Source organism: Haemorhous mexicanus, chromosome 9 (genome assembly GCF_027477595.1).
Source record: "Haemorhous mexicanus isolate bHaeMex1 chromosome 9, bHaeMex1.pri, whole genome shotgun sequence".
NCBI classification, from domain to species: Eukaryota; Metazoa; Chordata; class Aves; order Passeriformes; family Fringillidae; genus Haemorhous; species Haemorhous mexicanus.
Window position 1 is genome coordinate 22,891,679 of NC_082349.1, and position 21,698 is coordinate 22,913,376.

Here is a 21,698-nt window from a genome sequence, read left to right on the forward strand (position 1 = left end):
CTTTATTCACCCATGCACCAAAAAAAGCTAAAGAACAAATAAATGTTAGGCTCCAGCAGTGGAGGAAAACTGAAATGACACCAAAAGCAGCAGAGGTAACACACAATTCTCTAGTTTCTAGACAGCTAGGGCTGAAAGCAATCATTCTGGAATTTTGGAACACTGACATGAGATTTCAATTCTGCTTGATATCCAATGGAAACCAGCCACTAAAATCTGAAAATGAATCAATAACATGAAGCAGCTCTATGCAGGTACATGGATTTGTACATCAAAGTTATAAAAATACTTGTTCAAGGCAGTGCTATAAATGTAGAACCTATAAAACTAAGTAATATGCATAAAATATGGTTTCATATTCTTGATATTCTATAAGAAACAACCCTACCCACCTTGAAACAGATGTAGAATGAATTAATGCTCCAAAGAGCAGCGCTTCAAAATTTCAGCCACTGTTCCTTGTGCTTGGTACAAGGAATATGCTTAGTACAAAGAATATGCACTGCAGTGATACAGGAAAATAATTAATCATTCATATTAAGTTACAAGAGATGACCCAGATTTTGCTTCTTTTCATTTTCTGAAGTTAATTGAAAATATTAATGATAATATTGTTATCTACTTAATTATTGCCTCCACTGCCAGTGCAAGGATGCCAATAATGGTAATTCAACAGAAATATAAACTCCTAAGAAGCTTAAAAAGGAAAATATTTCTACTTAAGTGAAAAAGCAAGTATTTGACATTCCTGTGAACTAAATTTTCTACAAAATCTCGAGTTTAAACTGTTATGATTTGGAGCTGGCCCACATCAACAAGCAGAGAGAGCGGGAGGCAAAGTATGGAAACGAAGGAGTAAGTGCAGGAAGTATCTCAGACAAATTGGGGCATCCTGAATAGGGATGCAGAAGCACAGGGCTCTGGTACCTTTAAAGCACACAGGTACAACATTAATGATTTGATTAATCACTGAGACCCAGAACACCAATTACTGATCCCAGGAAAACTTCTCTAGATCACTTCTCCTACTTCTTGTATCCTTTCACCAGTATGGGCTGGCTGATGAACTGGTTAATTTTGCTGGCAAGTCTATAGCTTTTAATATTTATTCCTGCTAGAGTTATAAACTCCCACTGCTTCCATAACTGTACATTGGTGTGGCAGACTCCACAGACTCCAAACAAAAGCAAGGAATTAGTATCTTTATAGCCCTTTATTTGTACAGCTGGCAAGTATCTCTTAATGCATGTTAATGATCATGCTGCTTGTGCCCTCAGCTTCAGGCTGTGGTGAAGCCTCTATTACCTTATCTTATACAATTGTGGAATCATTAGGGTTGGAAAATGCCTCCAAGACCATTTGGTCCAGCCTTTCACCAAGAACCTCCATGCCAACTAAGCCACTGCATTGGATGCCACATGCCATGTTCACTCATTTCTTGGGACACCTCCAGCAATGGTGACTCCACAACTTCCTTGGGCAGCCTATTCAAAGGCTTGACAGCTCTTTCCATGAAGAAATTTTTCCTGATGGCCAACCTGAACCTTCCCTGGTAACAGCTTGAGGCCATTTCCTCTTATGCTGTCTCTGGTTGCCTGGCAGAAGAAACCAACCACCATTCTACAGCCTCCTTTCAGGCAGCTGTAGAACGTGATAAGGTCTCCCCTGAGCCTCCTTTCCTCCAAGCTCCTCATCAGACCTGTGCTCCAGGCCCTTCCCCAGCTCAGTTTTCCTTCTCTGGACTCACTGAAGCATCTCAAAGTCTTCCTTGGACTCTGGGGCTCAGATCTGGACACAGGATTTCAGGTAAGGCTTCACCAGTGCTGGGTACAGAGGGACAATCCCTTCTCTGGTCCCACTGGCCACACTATCCCTGATAAAAGCCAGGATGCCCTTGGCCTTCTTGGCACATGCTGGTTTTTGGTCAGCTGCTCTCAGCCAGCACCCCCAAGTCCTTTTCTGCTGGGACCCCATCTTCAGGAATTACTGAATAACCTGGAGAACTTTATTGCATCCAGGTAATAGGAGAACATGTGAGGGTTGAGTTTGTTTGGTTTTGCTCACCATCATGGGTTGTTACTGCACAATCATGCATGACATGGTGCTCCCCACCCAGGTAAAGGGAACAGATTTCAGAGCTGAGCTCATTGCATTGTTTAATGTAAGGTCAGGTTGTCAGCTGTACAAGCGATGCCTTAAGTTTTAGCTTTCATGTTTTTCAGATTCTGCACTGCTAGGGGAATTCAATATGAAGTGTCAGTAAGTTCTCCTCACAAGGTAGGTAGACAGTCCCTTTCCAGCTTGAGACCAAGGACAACTGTTACAATTTTCAGGCCCAAAAGTATAAACAAAGGAGAACTGAAGAGAGCAACAAGGAGGATGGAACTTCATAACCTAAAGCTATAATTGGACAATTAACCCCAATATGCAAATGGACCAAAGCTTATAAAAGTGAGAGACATTGTGACCAATCATCCACTTTTGTGACCATTTTGGGTCCATCTTGGGTGTAGCCCTGGGCAGGCTCTTGTGCTGCCCAAGGTATATCCATTGAGGCCTTTTAATAAATACCTACTTTATTTCTTAGCTGTCTAGTCTCTGTTCCAGGTTAAGCCTCTCTGAAGATGTCTCACAAGATGTCATGGCTTCTATGAAGTAATCAACATGTCCAAAAAGACTCATTTTTTAAATACAACTTGCTGTAAGACTTTTAAAAATTTAGAAAATATTGGGAGACCTCAGGGCCAGGAAAGCCCTGAGGGAGTATTGTCCTTGCTAGCTGTATCTTTCCCAAGGTAAATGCAAAAAAGTCTTCAAAGTCCAGATGAACCGTCCATTTGAAGTAGAAAAAATGTCCTGTGTAAGTATTAGCCAAGTAATAATATTCCTTAATCAAAAGGTTTAAGACCAAATTCCTGTAAGGGAGAAACACACTGCATTCTGTGGCTGCACCACAGGTTCCACTGTCAGTCCTGGGTGGAATGGAGCTGCACAGAGCACAGAAGGATTGCACTGCAGGATTTAGGGGTTTCTTCATGAAACACCACCATGTACATTTACAAAATGTCACGGGGGATGCATATAATGTATACTCACTTTCTCACTTCCAGCTGAAGTGTTTGGTGTTCATGTGATTGACATTTTGATTCCCATGTGCATCTGATAGGGATTTGGACTGAAACGTTTACCCTCTGAGGTTAGTAAGCATCATCTTATTTTTTACTTAACTATGAGGATATTTTGTACACAGCCAAATGCCCTAAAATGTAATTTAAAATATCAGTAACAGGACAGTCTATCTGCATTTAATTTTCCTCTTTTTATTACATCTCCATGATAACACACAAGTGGTATCTTGTGTGTGAGGTTTTCTTTGTGTATATGACCACAGAGAGTAGCGGCCACTGTGGGCACTGAGACCTGGAAAATGCTAATGTCAGATTTTCTGAGGAAGCAGTTTCTGCTCACATTTCTGGAACTAATTCCCCAGCACAGGATATCTTGTATGCTTTCTTCTTCAGTCACACTGGAATGCCACACGAGTACATTTAATGGTACATAGGCAAATGACATCCAAGCAGTATAAAATTAACACATTAACCTATTAGTTTTTAATGAAAGAACAAGTTTCATTGCGTCGTCTTTGCTTTTTCTTCACTAGGGTTGATATGGTCTCTTGCTGCCTTTAAAAATTAATTGAATGCTTCATCCAAAACTAAATAAGGTAAATCAGTATTCACTCAACAGAGAATGGCTTCTTCATGGAGGAAAAGTCCTTTGAATTCAACATAATACAACCTAGGTGCCTGATTCAGGATGTCCATGGACCTCGAAAGTTATCGTTACACAGATGTTCTGTTCCTACTAAGAAAACATCTGCTGCTTTGCCCATCCCATCCTAGGATGCTCCAGGATGGACCTTTCTTTTCTTACACGTGTGTTTCTTCTCTTGCAGTGTTTCCCAATAGAGTATGTGCTCATGTGGCTCAACGTGATGAGATGTAATTAATTCATTGTACACACAAGGAGAAAATGGGACCTTGTGTATGTTAAACAGTGAATAAGGAGGTGGTGTTATTTCTACTCCCGTTGCATTAAGACAAAACCCTACGTAAACATCTTCCAAATGTATATATTTAATCCTTAAAGAAGCATTTATAATTTTTGCAGCCAGGTCTCCAGAAAAGACGTAGCCAGTTCCTGAACAGAAAGGGTGGTAGCTGTTATCTGGGAATTCTTCTTCTGACATGTACCATTTACTGGTGTTATTCCTAATAGGGCCGTGCCCTGTCATTAAATGGCCTGTGAAATAATTCTGTGTGGGAGGCGGGAGAGGCCTGAGGAGCTTTTCAATCAGGTGCATCGTGTTGACAAAAACGTCGCTGTCTGTCTTCATAGCAAACCTCGTGCCACTGCAGTAGGCGGCCACCCAGCTCATGCCCATCAGAGTTTTAAGAGTTAAGTTGTTGTAAGTGTCCAGGAAGTCCTGCTGGATGATGTCGTGATACTGCTCGCTCTCTCTCAGCAGAACGTCCCCGTTGTCACCCGCGGCGTCGCTGCCCAGCATGAAGAGCCGGACGACGTCCGCGCCCGGAACCGCGGCTTCGCGCCCCCAGCTCCCGCGGATGGCGTCTCTGCGCTGGAGCTCGGCTGCTGTCGTTGATATCAGCAACACCAAGAAAGGGGTTCTATCTTTACACTTCTCTTCTTCATTAATAAGGAATGCAAATGGCTGTGTCACAGCGGGTGTGGCTTTATTCCCTGATTGCTCATTTTCAGGTGGTAGTTCTCCGCTTTCTTTCCCTGAGATTTGTTTGAAATTTGGAAATATTTTTGTTAGTAAACTCTTTTCGCTTTCCATGGGAAGATCATCACTTTTAGGTAGAGCGGTGAGGTGATAAATATAAAAATAGGGAATCAAATATATTGCTGTAAAAGAGATGATGAAAACCAGGAAAAGGCTTCTCTTGGTGCATTCCATGGGAGAGAAGAATCCACTACAATAGCTCATGTTGGTAGCTGTGACAGGATGCACAAGAAGAGCAGATATTTTGTCAGAAAAGCAGCAAATTGTTTTCCTCTGTGACACAAAGATAAAACCTGCCTTCAGGCTTCTGATTCTTCAGGATTCCTTTCAGTTTGTTATTATTAAAAGAGTCCTATTATTTCATTTTAGAATAAATTGCAAACATTTTTATCAAAGACAAAAAAAATTTATAATTTCTGTATTAAATTTCCAGGTTTTTATTCCTAAGACAAATACAGTATGATAGAAAGAGTAAGAAATAAATGAAACTAAATAAATACACTATTAAAAGTACTAATTTCATCAGACAGAACAGAAATTATTCAGATCAATAGTTAAATACTGAAATAGATGTAAAATATAAAGACATTTTAACTTCCTGTAGGCTTTAAAAAAGTTAGCACATAATTGAATCATCCAGAGTTAATGAAATATTATGATTGATTATGGATTCATAGCATTGGAGGCTATTATGATAAATCAAAAATTTAATGCATGGCTGAAAGTGATTGTCTAGGCTCTATAGAACATTAATGCAGACAGACTTGGAGATGAAGAGCCCCCTGCCAGCAACTATCTCTGTAAAGAATGCCCAAAACAACTGTCTTGCTCTAGATCCATACATTTCAAATGGCTTCAGCTGAGGATCCCAGCCTCCCAGACTGCAGACAGGTGAAGTATAAATACTGGATCTGTGCACATACAGAGCTCTGGGTAGTTCTTTGTGATTTCCCTAACAGGCAGTTTCAAATTTTGGCTTCCTTCAACAAAACAACACAAAAATTTATCTAAGTCTTGGAGATGCTCCACAGTTTGTAGGGAGAAGAAGATAATCACATGCATCCCTCACCCCATGAAGTGCCTACACCCAAGAATGCCACCTGGAGAGAAGGGCAAGTTAATTGTGTCCAAGTGCTTTTCTGGTCTCTACATGTATTTGAAAGGGACATACAAAAGTAGAGTGAATCAGGTTTTTTCAGATTTTTTTTGTACCAAAACCCTTTTTAACAGATGCAATGTGTAGCTCACAATCAAACAGCAAAATTAAACACTTTTTACCATCGTCTTTGAAAGTGTAGATTCATCCCAGTCATACAACCATGTGGTTTTTTTGGTAGATTCTTTAGAAGTTTCTTGCTGCTCCACAAAGAAATTATAAATTAAGGAGGACTGAAATAATCAGAAATCCTACCTCTGTTCCCATGGAGAACCTGAGTACAAGCTCACAGGTCCTTGACTTTCTGTTTTAAGTCTTTTCCAGAGGAATTGTGTATTAACACAAAGGAAAATGCAGCAGGACATTCATCTTTCTATTTGATAAGTTTAAAAATACTCAGTCACTTGTAGCAATGAAGAGACAGTCTATAGAAAGAGATTTGATTTAATAATTTTAGAATATGCAATAGAAATGCAAAGTTAAACATCAATTTATGCTCAACTATAATTTAATCTGAGTAAAACAGATATTGTATAATCAAAATGTAAATAATGTGTGGTGGATAACCTTTGGCCAGCATCCAAACACTCACCCACATGCTCACCCCACTTCCCCTCTCCTCAGGAAGACAAGGGGAGAAAAGAGGATGAAAGAGTTCATGGGTCAGGGTAAAGGACAGGAAGATCACTTACTGGATACCATCTAGGACAGAACCAAGCCAGCCAAGATGAATTTAAATGTACTGCTAATTAAAATACATTTGGATAGTGAGAAACAGGAACACAAATAAAACCCAATAGCTCCTCCCTCCCTATCCTCTCCTGGGCTCAACTCACCTTCTTTTCCTGCCCCTTCAGCAGCAGAATGGGGCTGGGGGTTAAGGTCCCTCCCTATTCCTCCTCCTGTTCAAGCAAATCTCCTCCAGTGAGAGCTCTCCAAGGGCCAAAGTACCTGCATGGAATGTCCAGCTGCTGGAGATTGAGAGAAAAAAGGGCACAAATAAATGTGGGTGGGGAATAAACTGTGATAAACTGGTCAGTAGTTCAGTGCAGCTCACATGTACCACACACCTCTAAAACATTAAGAACACAGCAAATAATAGCTTAGCTCTAGCAATCTTCTTATGTTTTTAGCTCTTTAGAAACATATAACATCATAACATATTAAACAGCCAGGATCCAAAAAACAAAGTTATGTAAGAAAGAACATGGTCACCATGACATCAGAAGTCGAGAGGCATTTCTGTTCCAATTAACTGCTTTACTGTAATTTGAAATATAAGAATTTCAGCACATGAAAATAAAAGAGCAGAAGATAATTTTCAATGTTCCAAGTGTACTTCTGTACTGCAGTTTTCTTGAAGAAGCTAAAAATATTTTGTCTAAGTGTTTGACTTCTGTTCATTTTGACAGTGCAATTCCATTAGACGAAATCCTAGTTCCACTGTGGAAAGAACAGAAACTTCAGAGAAGACTTTTCTAAGAGGCAGCTAGAATATTTATTGTTTCAATTTGAGTTATTACAAGATTAATAGAAAATTTCATGCTTCTAAAGAATGCCTATGTCTTCAAAAATAGTTATAGTTTATCTTGGTTATGACTTTTAAAATGCCAAGAAGCTCTCAAAATACAATACTTTCTTTAAATTTTTTCCACAGAAAAAAGAACAATACTTTAGAAATAAATGCTTGCCCACAATAATTACCTATGCCATTAAACCAAAACAATTGTAATTATGAAAATTATTTTCTAAAACCAATTGTGTAGCAAAATGCAGTGCATATTAGGTTGCCTTGGGATACACTGATTATTCAGATGCACACACATTTAACTACATTCAGATTTTAAAATGACTTCATATGTGCCAAACTCCCCCCCTCCCCATAATTAGGCCTTATTAAAATAATAAAAAGGAAGAAGGTGACTGAAAAGGAGTAAAGCAGGAAAGGCATTAGAAAAAAAAGGTAAAATTAATATGGTACTTGACACTCCTGTTTATGTTATCTTTTCTTTATTTATTAGAAAAGACAGATTTGAGAGCTCTTGAGGGAAAATCTACCTCACAATGTTCTAATTCTACCCTATCCCATTACAGATTTTGGAAGGATATAAAACTAAGAAAAGCAACCCCTCACATCGTAGCAATGCTTTGATATTTTCCCAAATTCTTGAAGTAAGGAGTTGAAGTGCAGGCTGTTGCAGGTGCTCCCACAAATGGCAAATTTCTAAGTAACCTTTTGAGGAAATGCTAGGTGTGTTGGAAGGCTGCCAGGAAGCACGAGGTGGGGCTGATTCAATCCCAAACCTCCACTTGGCAAACATCACAGCATCTCTGCTACTTAGCCTTGGCTTAGTTAAGCCAGACTTTAGGTGCAATGTCCATGAAAGGCTAAGAGGGGGAAGAGCAGGAGGTGGGGAGTAGTGGGGGAAGAGCAGGAGATGCACCCACCTGGACTGGAGGCAGTGTCTCCTGGAGAGGAGCTCTGCCAGGGCTCCGCCGTGTGCCGCTGCCCTTTGGCTCAGCGCAGACTCACGGGTCCCTTGGGAAGAGCAGGCTGTGCAAAGTCCTGGCCCCACCTCCTGCAGGCAGCTAGGGGCTCCCAGGGACAGCCCTGGAGTCTGTGAGATGAACCTGTAGCTGTTCCACCCCCCTTTTTTACCCCTCTGTTGAATTTCAATCCCACATCCTCAGTATTTGGAGGATGAGCTTGGGCATCGCAGTGACACTTGCTCTTGGTGGTTGCAAAGGGAAGCAGAGATGTTGCAGTTTCTATTTGTTTTTTATTGGGTTACAGGTGAAAAAAGCTTTCTTGAAACCACACAAAGAGCAGAGAGCTGCTGGTGCTCCCTCTTTCCTGCACCATTTGGCTTCCCTGAGAACCCAGGCAACCCTTCTGTGGTTACACATAGAAATGCATCTAAACATTGCTGCTGAGGTGTGACATGGAGCAGGGCTGGAGACAAGAGAGGGAGAAAATAAAATTATCTTGATATGTACTGTTGGAAAGATCTACACTCAGTTTTGCAAAATTTAAAAAAAGATTTTTATGAGTAAAAGACATGGTCTGTGATCCTTAAAAGCACTGCCTGTTACAATGATTACAGCAATTTGAACAGCAAAGGGCTTAATTAACTGTGAAGAGAATCAAGCACTTTGCATAAAGCACTGAAGAAGTATATTAATAACAATTGCACATATTTAAGAAGCATATGGAATTAATTTAAGAGATGTATAAAGTATTTACCTGCTAGTGTAGTGTAAAATCTTTGTATATGTCTTTTTCTGGTTTAAATTACACCTAGACTAGAGAGAATCTCATCAAAATGCTAATTCTACAGAGGAATAGCACCTCCCCTCCCCACCCCTGCACTGGAATATTAATAATTTTTTTTAAAAAAGAAACCAAATATGTGAGAAATTGAAGAAGAATTTTAGGTTCTTTTTTTCTTTACATAAGTGTATGTTGGATTTAAAAATAGTCTCCAAAGAGAAGTGAACAGCAACAGCTATCTTAAGCTATCTTAGAATTTGCTTGTCCCTTTGTCCCTAGTTATCTGCTATAAAAATAATTTCTTTAACTTAAAGTACATATGGAAATATGGCTGCCATAAAATTAATCACCTATAAACAGCATAATTCCCTCTCTGCTTTTATGGAAGTGAGGTGCAATAAAGCTTGTCATGGGACAAAAGGGGAATTTCTTGTTAGTCTAGCAAAAGTCTCCTATTAGAAAACAGCTACTAGTTTAATTCCTTGTCAGCAAAGGGGGGAGTGAAGAGGGGAGTGAAGAAGATAGTTCTGCACGCAGTCCCTGGTATCTCCCTCTCTTCTCTCATGTACCACTCACCTTTTTAATGCCCCTGCTAGGAGTCAGTGGCACCAGCTTTTCTCAAGGAGATGGACAAGGAGAGGAGTTTGTGGCAAAGTGCCAGTGCCCCAGAGTGTCTGCCAGGAAGAAGATGCTGATACTGGTGGCAGTGCCTTTGCTACCCAAGAGCCCAGGAGCCCTCACTTCCACGTGCTTGGCGAGACAGCACTTTGCTCTTCCTTTCTCAGTTCTCAGTTGCATGTGAAGCCTGATTTTATTACACATGCTGTGTTGACCTTGGGTATTTTCTCCTTGTGTTCTTTGACTAAATGACTAGGGCTGAATCCAGCTTTGTGCACTGCCAACTGGGCAGCTACTCTCACTGCAGTGAGGAATCAGCTATTGGTCACACTTTTCCTCGGTTATCCTCCCACATCTACATTTCTCTTCTGTTTCAGGGCCATTCAAAACAGAATAGCTGCTTACTGCAAAAATAAAGACAGGTAACTAGCAGGTGTTGGGCCACTTGGTTGTGGAAAGTGAAAGTAATTGAGTAATAGGAAGTGATTCACTACACAGTTTGCTGTTCCAGCTTTAATGAGCGAGAACAAAGTTAGCCCTTATCCTGTTAACTGATCACACAGTATCCCTGAGAACTGCAAACCAGCTCTAACTATGAACAGTAGCTATTTAGTACATCTATAGCTATGTACTTGGGAGCTTAGTAAAGAGAGTAATTAATAGTGCTACAGCTATTTGCTATCTCCTTTATCTTTACTATAATTTACTGTTATTAACATGTAGATAGGGCAGTGTGAAAATTCAGTTCAAGATCTGGACTCAGCAAGGAGAGAGTTTATATTTCAACACAAAGAAAAGGTAGCTTAGACAGAGGTTGTAAAGATGAGCTTCAATATTTGTTTGCTGCAGTTGTGTCTGGATTCTTAACTAAATTTATCATGGGCAGAAGAACCAGAACTGCATCACTTCTCTTTATTAACTTTAGTACTTGGCTAGGTTTTTATTGGAATAAATTAGAATAGCTATTTGTATTAGAGATGTTTAGCTAATTTATATTTTATAATTAAAAGTTCTGACAATAAAGAGTTACTTAGATCAGTTACAACAAAAATTAACATAAATTTAATTATGGATGTTTATGTGTGGGTAGTTCATAAACAACTCATCTGCAGGATTAGTGTCTCCTAATGCCTTCTGTGGAGCCCTATAAAAGCTGCAGGATGCTGAAGTCTTTCTTGCCTCATTTCTTGGTTAATCATTACGTCTGTAATTTAATTCAGCTAAAAATGACATTTATAAAGCTTCAGTATTTGCTAGAACTCGAGCTCCTACCTTTGTCTGCCCAGGGGGATGTGCACATGGGAAGCCCTGAGTGTTTCTGTTCATCTGCCAGTGGCAGTAACTCAAGGGGCTCCTTCCCTGCAGGGGCTGGGAACGTTCCTGCACCAGTGGGACCGTGTGTGCCCCATGTTCTTCAGGGCATGGACTCAGCACAGGATGCCTGAACACAGGAAAAGCAGAACCCCCTTGGCTGGGAGAGGCACTGAACCAGCCCTCTCCTCTCCTGGACAGAGTGCTGCCTTCATCTCCCTGCGGGTGCTGCCACATATTTTAGTGTCACTCACACATCAGGCAGGAGCCATGAATGCTCCTCTGATCTCCAGAAGATGAATCCAAATGTCACCTTGTCTGACTGCTCTGACTCAGAGGTGACTTTAGGGGAGATGGGGAGAAGCTGGCAGCCTTTCCCACACAGTTGCTGCTGTGAGCATGAGCAGAGGCACTACAGAGACCCTCAGAAACACAGGCACCAGTGGATTTTTGGGTGCTGTGAGGGTAGATTGGAGATTAGCTGAGACCTTCAGTTGTAACTGTGTACATCTGAGTTCCAGTCCATGTGCTGCTGTATTTGGTAAATAATTTCACTATCTAAAGCTACACTGTATTTCAAGGAGACACACGGTGATGCAGACCACTGGAGCCCCCAGGGTTGTTGACAGCTACCTGATCCAGGCACAGGCTTCACCATCTGGATTTTTAGGTTTGTGCTTCTTTTCTAAACCTTTAAAGATAAGCTGTCATAAATGAAAGGGGAAATCATCTTCATTCAGGGCTTGTAATGAAAAATATGTAAAGAATTATTTCTTACTGAGGAAACTATGCCATGAATTCCACACAGATTAAACCCTCATTTTTAGACAATTCCAAAGAAATACCAGCACAGTGATCTACTTACCTCTCATTATCTAACTTGGCCAAAGACATCTGCAAATCCAGATGCAAAGGTGTCTGGTCCTCTGGCATAACTGTTTCAAAACCATACCATCACATTTCATTCCTAAAATAATGAGAAGATGCCAAGAGCAGGGTTAAATAAAATTTAAAGTCATTTTTACTTTCCTGGGAGAGAATATCTAAACTATATTCTTCCTGACAAATCCTTCACCTTTTTGCTAGACCCCAGGGATTCAGTCCTGACAGTCAAGAAGGATTAATTTAGGAGATATTTAACAAGTTGTCATATATTTGCCACTGTCAGGCAGTTGCACTGTCTCGTTTGGACAGGTTTCAGCAGAATGGGCCATAAAAGGGCAAAATTTTGGTATGTAAAAGGTGCTTCAAAACAGGAACTTCTTACAAGTATTCTTAAACCCAAAATACCTCTGAGCTGATTCTTTAAAAGAAATTCTGGGAAGGAAGATTTTTCTCATATTATGAATTTGCATTAAAAGGGGAAAAAAGGGTTTGTACAGTGTCTTAAATCCTCCATTAGACTGAAAATAAGCATGCACTGAAATGGTCACGTAAATCATACTGGACTGAAGGATGAGTATAAACAGGACTCACCTTTCTGGCACTCACCCAAATGCTCAGGTTACACAGCAGGCAGAAGAGTTTTCACTGGGATGAGGTGCTCTGCAGGCTGTCCTTTGGTTATCCATAACTAAAGTACTTGTATGTAGTAGTGCAAAGAGGAACTAACAATTACTCTGCGGGGGAAACTGGAATTCCTTTCTCGTGCCTCAGCCTCAGCCGGGCCTGTAGATGGTGCTGCAGCATCACTGATTGCAGCAGTGGCCCATGAGGACATTCCCTTTGGTCACTGGCCAACACCCAGCTCACGCAACAGAGGAGTCATAAAATCCATGTTTTCAGTCTCCATAAACCAGCTGCAAGTACCAGTTCAGGCTTTATTGGAAGACTGTCTGTTTTACAGCCTCTGAGTTTGCCTTATTGTCCACGACAGCCAAATCATTATTTCCTACAACAGATTCCTCTGAAAATACTCCACTGTAAGAAAATAAGAGATTGTTTTATATTCCTGTAGAAAAAAGGTGTTTAAATTTTCATTTTAGTCTGGTACCTAAAAAAAACATTACTTTTATGTCAGCAGTCTTTAAAAAAGTAGCCTTGTGGCTACAAATTCTTAGCATGTATCATGCAGTCTTTACAGTACATGCTTCTGAGTACTTTAAAAAGCAGTACAAGAAAGTAAATTTGGAGTATTTACCAATAAACTTCATTGGTTCAGAATGAATTTATGCATAAACCATGCCAAGAGAAAATGCACGTGTCTTCTCTGTTAAACAATGGTTGTGATGACTGAGCTGACTGCACTGAAATGATTTCATGGGTATTTCTGGTTCAAAAGAAGTTTCACTTCCTGTGGACAGAAACTCAATTTTCAAAATCCCTTCTACAAAGCTTGAAGAAAGTGTCCTTTCCTGGTCATTAAGGAGAGCACAGCAATTGAGTGAACCTTTATCAAGACACTGTACTCAGTCCATTACACTTAACATAAGGAGGTACTTTTCAGTTCTTTGATCACATCTCAGGCTGGATTCTGAGATGAAGAATAAGATACCCTTTTCCTTAGGTCATGGTATTTACAGTGGTATTTACAGTGGAGTAGGTTCCTAGCACAGTTTGTGGGATCCTCTTGACTGGGTTGGAATTCACATCACAGGAGTCGTGTGAACTTGTTTGTACAAGCATAGTTAGGTCACCTCATTTGAGAACAACAGAGAGGGTTTAATCTACAGTTTTCTCAAACACTGCAAAAAAAGATCAGATCAGCCATTAAAAATATTTAGCTTTCGAACATGAAGTTGAACTGTGACTTCCTTGTCAAAGATTCAGAACATTTTCGTCACAGTTCTGGATTATACTGCTATGTTTTAAAGACAAGATTATGATGGCTACTAGGAAGTTATGTGAGCAACAGAATGGGAAGTTATGAAAAATTTATTACAGCATATTTGATGCACATGGCTGACCTAGGAAAGCAATGATGTCTGCAGTGTTCTAAAATTAGTATACAAAGTAGTAAAAACCTATGACTGTTCTGATGACTTGCATTATTCTTCTGTTATGCTCTCCCTATTTCTCTTAGTGGTTTCTGCTACACCAAATAATGTAGTAGCTAAAAAAAATATAGTTAAACTTTGCCTCAAGGCAAGTACAGAAAGAAGTATTTAGATGTGCACTTTTTTTTCTACTGAGTTCTAATGATCTTCCATTTTCTACCATACCTTGAGCTCCTATATTTTGTTTACATGGTCTATAAATCAGTTCTGTACTGCAGATCACTGTCATGTATAATGAGAACCAGAGTTTTGAAATGTAGGAGTTATTTGTCATAACATGGAAGTAGCAGAAAAAGGGAAGCTACACTCAGCAAAGGAAGCAGTGGAAAGCAAAATTAGTGATGCTGCACAGACTTTCCCAGGTCTCAGAATTAGCACTTTGTTGGGTATTTCTCTCAATCAAAGTTTAAAAAGGAAGAACGAGCAACTGCTCCCTGCTATCCTCAGAGGATCAAGTGATCTAAAAGAGCAAAGGCTGCAACTCTAGAACTCCATGACCACTTGCAAATTTCTTCCTTACTGTGAAAGCAATGAGGTATTTTCAGCCTTTGCATGTATCTGAAATACAACAGTGTGTGGGACTAGCAAGGGGAACAGAGCATTGAGAGCAGTAACAACACCAATGTGTGTTAAGTTTAGAGGTAAGCAGGTCATTATAAACAAAGGAGCAAGACCTTTGGAAAATCTGACAATATTTTAATATAAACTTGCTTATTCTTCACAGTTAGGACTGAAGTAAAGAAAATCTTATAGAAGTAATAAAGTATTCTATTGTTTTCTCTATGGCAAAAATAACAATCAGTTGGAAGTTTCTAACTAAATTTTGATGAAAAATGCATGTCCTTTTTACAAGCTGGCTGTTCACTTTGCTTGTGCATGTAGCAGAGTCCCTTAACTCACCTGTTTTGGTGTTATCTCCATGGGCTTAGAAAAGAACCTTTCCCTCCAAACCACACTGACCAGTTTGGTTTCACATGTCCCAGGACACTGCTTCACTTACTGAACCAATACACACACACTCCTACTTTGTTTTTTCTCCTTTGTATCTTCTATTTAAGGGCTGCAGAGGGGAAAACCAACTTTCAAATAAATTTAAAAGGTTTTGATTGTTTATTGGTCCAGATGAAACATTCTGAGTATAGGAAAAGTTTCCAGGAAACTGTGAGGATCAGTAAAAAAACTTGAGGCATATCCATGAAAAACTAAATTTCCTTAAGCTAAATTTCCTTCCTTTAAGAGCATGGGTTGCTGGAATGCAGCTTTTGTCCCTCCTTTCTTTCATATCTTGAAGTGTGGGAAATAATCAAATTCCTAACACCACCCCCCTAATTTCTTATGCACAACTATGCAAATACCACAATTTGAAATAGCACTTATGATTTCCTTCCTTACAGAAGCTGCCATAGTCACTTTATTTCCTTGTGGAAGCAGTTTTGTAAATAATAGTAAATGGTTCTTCTGCTAGACAACTCACATTATTGCTCACAAGGGCCATCAAGTTATGGATGCACTGAAGTGCAGCAGGAATAAAATATCCACCACCTTAGAGCTTATGATGTGGCCAAAAATCTTGAAAATTTGAATAGGCTGTGATGTATTTTGCCACTGCAAGTGACTTTCAAAACTCACTGTGCAACAAATGATTTAACCATTGTCAATTTGTTCTTGAGAATCAAAGATGTAATTAAAATACACTTTCCTAATATTTATAATGCCATCCTCCCATAAGTAGAAATGCATGGAGAAGAAATCCCTCTTCAGTGAGAGCTTCAGCTAGCAGGGTGAGAACTACTTTGAGAAGCTTTTGAAATAGCCCTAAAAAAATGTCACAGAAGCATTACTTCAGCTTTAAGGTGGTGCCTGTGTGTGTCTGAAAATGTAAGTAGGCTGTGGAACTAGGAAGCTATTATTTAAGTCAACTACCATTTTATTTTCCTCATGCTTCTGTTTCCAGCTTTCCTTTTCTTCATCCAGTTTTAATTTAATCTTTATGACTTGTGTAAGAATATTTATGTGAAACTGAAACCCTTCCCTCTCTTGAGAGGATACATCCTGATCCAAACCCAATGTTCATACCAGTTTATATGGAACAAAAACAACCCTAAAGGATCTCTTCTGTGCACATACAATAAGATGTGCAAACCACTCTATGAAATCATACATAAGCTTTATTTCCTACCTGTCTAACTGCACTGCGACATGATCTACTTTACATTAGCTATTATTTCTGCAAATTCTCATTTTCTCTGTCAAATGATGCATGAAAGTGAGAATCACTGTGGCTTAATGGAATAAGCCCCTTATCAGTGCTATATATCAAAGGCATCCCTCTCTGAACACCTAAGGACAGAGGGATCATATGCTCTAAAACAGTTTCACTTGAATTCACAGCAGGTGGCTGGGTCTGAGGTTTTGCTGCTGCTGTTCATTTTCCCCTTGCTCTGGGGACAGTGGTCAGTGTTATGCTGCTATTTGTTCTCTACAGGTTGAAGTGTGCTGGGGGTCAGCAGGGGGTTACAGATAAGGAATGATGTCAAGAGGGACTCCTCTGTCTTTGAAGAAGCACTGGATTTGTCTCTATTGCTCAAGTTTGGAAAAGAAAAAATACATGTTTGGAATAATTTATATAATAATATCAATGACTGGTGTAACAGCATCGACACAATATGAATAATATAATAATTAATAATCGATGAAGCAGCCAAAAGGAGGCTAAAAGCAGTGGTTTATATCCATAGCTGTTGTCACATGGCTATGCCCAAAGAGCAGCAACACAGGTTTGGGGTAAGCCTCAAGGAGTGATGAGGCAGGAGAGGGGAGAGAAAGAGAATTCAAGTCCATGACTACCTTGACTGGGCTGATCTCCTCTGCATCTCTTCTGAGCCTGTGCTAGCAGTATTTTGTAGCTGCAAGGCAGACAGCAGGATTCAGGTACCATCCTGGAAGAGAGGCAAACAGGTGTATGAGGGGTTGTGTCTTTCATTAATGGAAATCATTAAAAAATATTCCCAATTTACCTTTGTAGAGGGCAGAGGGAAGTCCAGGGCTGTGTAAAGGTTTCAAACAGCATTGCAGGAATTAATTCAGAAAACTTCATACATGTCCTCTTTTTGCACATTGTTGAAAGCCAAACTTCAGCTGCCATTTTCTTTAATCATACCTAGCTTTTGATGTTGTGGGAGAAAGTGAGTCTGACTGAAAGTGCTCAGCTGGCTGCCTACTATGACATCCCTTTCCAAAGTCCCACTTCCATTATAAAGCTACATCTTAGCTAGATCTTCTAGCTCTGTGGAGATTTATCTTACACAAACTTTGCTTCATCTTCTTAGCTGCACCCTCTTTTAGATTCAGTCCAGTGGTGCTTGATTCTTTTTTCATGGGAAGATGATAACGTTATTATAATGACTTTCATATTATTCTCACTTTACAGGATGTGTTTCTTGTCTTGAGAAAAGGGCTGAGCCCACAACATACTCTGTGCTCCAGAACTTTTGATTTCAATCTAATTTTTTTTGGTCATTTCCTGGTCACTCTCTGACATTGCATTTATCTGGGATGATTATCTTAGCAAATTCCAGCAGCATCCAGATGAATCAAAGAAAGAGTGAATTATTTCAGTGAAATTTGACAAAGTCTGAAAAAAGCTAATAAATACTTGAATATTTTTAAGAAGCTGGACAAACAGGTTTGAAAAAGTTTCTGCCTTTGCAGCAGAGTAGTCCTGTAACACTGTGCTCATGAGTATTCAGCTCACAGGTGAGGCAGTGTGAGCAAGAATGGGACCCAGATGGAAAAGTGCTGACAGAGGCAGCTGTACAACAATATGAAGGGACAGTACAGCTGGAGGCACAGAACTGATATTAATTCATTTTTTTCTTTGTGAGGCCACGAAGGTTTTATTTTTCTAACCCTTTATTCTCAGTTCAAAGAACATTTGACAAGGGCTGACTTGGTGAACCAATCTTTTCAGTGTGATTTATAGAATCAAGTCATGAATCTTTAAACCTGGTGATATAAATTGTCTCTTCAAAGTATCACAAATTGCTGAATATTATATTATTTTCCAGCTTTAAAAGTTCTGAAGCAGAGAGCAAAACCAGCACTGTATGATGAATGCTACCAATTACACAAAATCAGCACTGATCCTACAGGTTACATGGACCCTAAGTAAAGAGGATTTGTAAACTGCAAGTTCAAGAATATAGTGTAACCAGATTAATAAAAATGGCTGAGTGTCATCATAGATATTAGTAATAAATACTGAAAAATTTCCATCATGTATAATGATCACACTTTGTCTATTTCAAACACTTCTGAACCTTGCTGTTGTATGGAAAATGATGAGCTATTTCCTCTCCCATACACATCTACTCGTGTAAAGAAATGGCTGACAATCAACTCTCCTTTCAAAAGCCACATTATCTCTACAGGACCTGCTTCCTCTGCAGGTGAAGCTGCCTTACCAGTTCAAGGATAACAAGTGAGAATGCTGGAATGAATAAAAGATCCAGTGCACCTAGCAGAAACCATGGGAGACTGGGCAAAAACAACAGTCAGCACACTGCATTAAACAAGGAAAAAACAGATGTATTTGGGAAAAGGTGCAAAACTACTCCATGCTCATCAGTATCTTAGCAAAATCCATGTTTGTCTCAATACCTCATTGCAATGACATCATAGCAGAGAGAGCACAACCCTATAATCAACCCATTGTTCAAGGCCAATACTCACTGCTCACACCCCATTTCCTTACTTGGGCAACTCTAACTCCAAGGATTTGACACTGATAATGGGATCAGAATCTCACTTCCTAAAAAAAAAGAACCAAAAAACAACAAAGTAATGAAAGCTTTAAAATGCAATTTAAGGGGCACCAAATTGCAGCCACAAATCTGCTGAATGACCAAAGAGTACAGAAAATGAAGCCCATGTTTCATGGAGGATGTTTGGCTGCCTTTCACTGCCAATACATAACTGAGTCTGTTTTATTCTGGTTCATCTGTCCTTTCAGGAACCACACACCTGGATCAGCTTCTCAGTGCAAGTTACCAATTTTAGCTAGCAAATAGAATAACAAACATATTTTAAAAAGACAAAGAGCCTCTTAGTTTAGATCCCAATTTCAGAAAAAAGATTAAATCTCTGCCATGTTTCTCACCACTGACAATAAGAGGAGACAAGAGAACAAGTCTGGATGTGAACAAATGTATTTATGATATTTTCTGAAATATATCCTATCCCTTCCCAGCCCTGTCTTCACTGTTTACTTACTCATGCTCCTTCCTCTTGTTATGGTCAGCATTCTCTTCCATTGTGATCACATAATTAATGCTTATTATTTGTACTGTAACAGAAAGTCTGCAGTTAGGTATAAACATAAATGCTCTAAAATGTTAAAATATATTTTCCACCTATTTAATGTCAAGTCACACTTGAATTCCATATACCATAGTGATACCCAGAAATAAAAGAGAATGTCCACAGAGATGTTAATTTGCATTACTAGAACTGAAGTATCAGTTCCATTGCTGGGTGTAAGGCACAGGTCTGATCTTAACTGAAAACAGATAAATTATAGAGGAGCTTTGTTTATCAATATGATAATTTGTGGGGGGAGGGGGAGAGCAGAAGGAAGCTGCAGGTAGATTTTGCACAATGAACATGTGATCAGAAAAATTCTTTGGAATTCAATAACAATCCAGTCATCAAAAACCTTACAGAAGGATAAGCCCAAGGTTGGATTTTTTTTCTAGTTATTATTATTTATTACTTGAAGTGTAGGTGACAAAAGAATCCTATGTATTAAACAAAATTTTTGTTTTAAAATGCATCACAAGTCCTTGGGATTTTCAGCTAGATATTTAGCTAGATTTTCACCTGGCTAGATATCCCCCAGTCCACCAAAAGCCCCTGTGCCAACATGACTCCAGATGCTCCAGCCAGCCTAATCCTGGTGTGTGCTTGACTTCCATCTCTGCCAGCTGAATCATTATCAGGCAGTTGCCACACATGCCCTGCAGGATACCTGTAACCCCTGTTTTCACTTCTCTGCTTTTCAGTTTACTTCCCCATCCCTACTATCAGCTCCCTTTTTGCCCCCTTTCCACCTTTTTATCCACTCTGTCTCCTAATTTCTAATCAGCTTCTGCCTCTGGTAAAGGCCACCAGAAACTCTTGATTCTCTATCAGATTACAAATCCCTTTCCAAAATTTCAATCAGGTACCCCAGGACTGTGTCTCCTCCTGCCTGGCTCGAAGCTCTCCTGAGGAGGGCTGCACATTCCCCTTGTAACTCCAACAGGAAAACACCAAAACCAATAGTTTCAAGGAGATGTAAATCTTCCTTTTAGGAGCTCCCCCTCAGCTGTGCCCAGGTCTCTGCCTGCTTCTCACCAAAGCCTTTTATCCTCCTGCCTTGCTCTGGGCATGCAGACAGTGCATCTATCTAAAACCCAGAATTAAGGAGTATGGAGGTGAAGCTGCTGCTCCTTTCCCTGACTCACTGCAGGGACTAAACACTGATGATAAAAATTTTAAAAATATAGAGATTCTTTCTTTCTCTCTAGCTCTCATTTCAGTAGGTATTTATCAGGGGTTAGAGGATGCTCAATCAAGCATTAGGGTAAATTAACCAGGTTGAAGTAGGAAAAGCAGTTAGAGGCTGGTCACCTGAGCTGATCCCAATCTCGCTGTAAATCAAAAGAAACAAACTGTAAATAAATACAACTGAAGGCAGAGGATTTCCATGGCTCTGCACTGGTGGATTTGGTCTCAAGCACTCAGTGCCTCACTGGTATCAGTGTGTGATCACCTCGTGCCTGTGCACAGGGATTAGCAGGCAGAGGGTTTTGTTTCACCTCACAGAAACACCAGCTGGGATGAGGGTCAATGGGCAGTCAGGCTGCAGGGCCAGCAGGGTGAGGAGAGCACCAGGCACTGATGGCAGCAGCAAGAAGAGAGAGCAGCTCCTTCTGCAGCCAGGGCTGCTCCTCAGTGCCCCTCTGCTGTCCCTGTTTTATCATCTCACACACTGCCTCCTGCCAGCTCCAGCATTGGCATCTGTCACTGTCACTCTCCTACCCCAAAATAACCTCTGCATTACCTGAATAGAATATGAGGAAGATCTACTTTTCTCCTGATGAGTCACCTGAGTGTGGATCAGCCCTGGCTGGATCAGAAAGTGGAATGTACTGTTAGTTCTGGCAGGAGAGAGCTTTCTGTGGTCACTGCAAAAGGCAAAAGCACTCTATTCAATAAAGCATGGTATGAATTAATTTTTATTCCTAAGTGTACCAACATGAATGTCTGGCAAGCCAGGACAGTAATTAATAATATCTGTAAACAATATTATTTGTTTTGATTACATTCATAACTCTGAACCACTACTGATGGAATTGCCAAAGTAAACAAGTTGGTTTTTTTTTTTTTTTACTCTTTCCCCATGTTCATATAGCCCTGATTTCTCCAGCTGCTGACATTTTATAAATGTCATAGTTTATGAGGAAATAATAAAACCCCAGGTAACACCACACAACACCA

The 21,698-nt window shown here is 39.9% G+C and overlaps 1 protein-coding gene and 2 long non-coding RNA genes across 3 annotated transcripts in view; all 3 read right to left on the minus strand.

Moving 5' to 3' along the window:
* Positions 1 to 210: 210 nt before the first annotated feature.
* On the minus strand, positions 211 to 18,971 carry LOC132331243 (uncharacterized). The gene is made up of 5 exons (XR_009487520.1): positions 18,913 to 18,971; positions 12,029 to 17,098; positions 6,800 to 6,934; positions 6,219 to 6,388; positions 211 to 502 (listed from the first exon to the last, which is right to left on the minus strand). It is a non-coding gene; the product is annotated as an uncharacterized LOC132331243 (long non-coding RNA).
* LOC132331239 (beta-1,3-galactosyltransferase 2-like) lies at positions 2,491 to 5,015 on the minus strand. Its single transcript, XM_059854485.1, has one exon. It carries the CDS (start codon positions 5,009 to 5,011, stop codon positions 3,899 to 3,901), a length of 1,113 nt encoding a protein of 370 aa, XP_059710468.1. The 5' UTR covers positions 5,012 to 5,015; the 3' UTR covers positions 2,491 to 3,898.
* A 162-nt stretch (positions 18,972 to 19,133) lies between the features above and the next one.
* LOC132330794 (uncharacterized) overlaps positions 19,134 to 21,698 on the minus strand; it is a 95,989-nt gene continuing 93,424 nt past the window's right edge. Inside the window, exons 4-6 of the long non-coding RNA XR_009487436.1 lie at positions 21,262 to 21,385; positions 19,431 to 19,503; positions 19,134 to 19,217 (exon numbers count right to left, since the gene is read on the minus strand). This is a non-coding gene — a long non-coding RNA (uncharacterized LOC132330794). The remainder of the gene's footprint in view (positions 19,218 to 19,430; positions 19,504 to 21,261; positions 21,386 to 21,698) is intronic.

What these genes read in the sequence shown, in the direction of transcription:
- LOC132331239 (XM_059854485.1), bottom strand. Translation starts at nt 5,011, where the DNA reads ATGAGCTATTGTAGTGGATTCTTCTCTCCCATGGAATGCACCAAGAGA.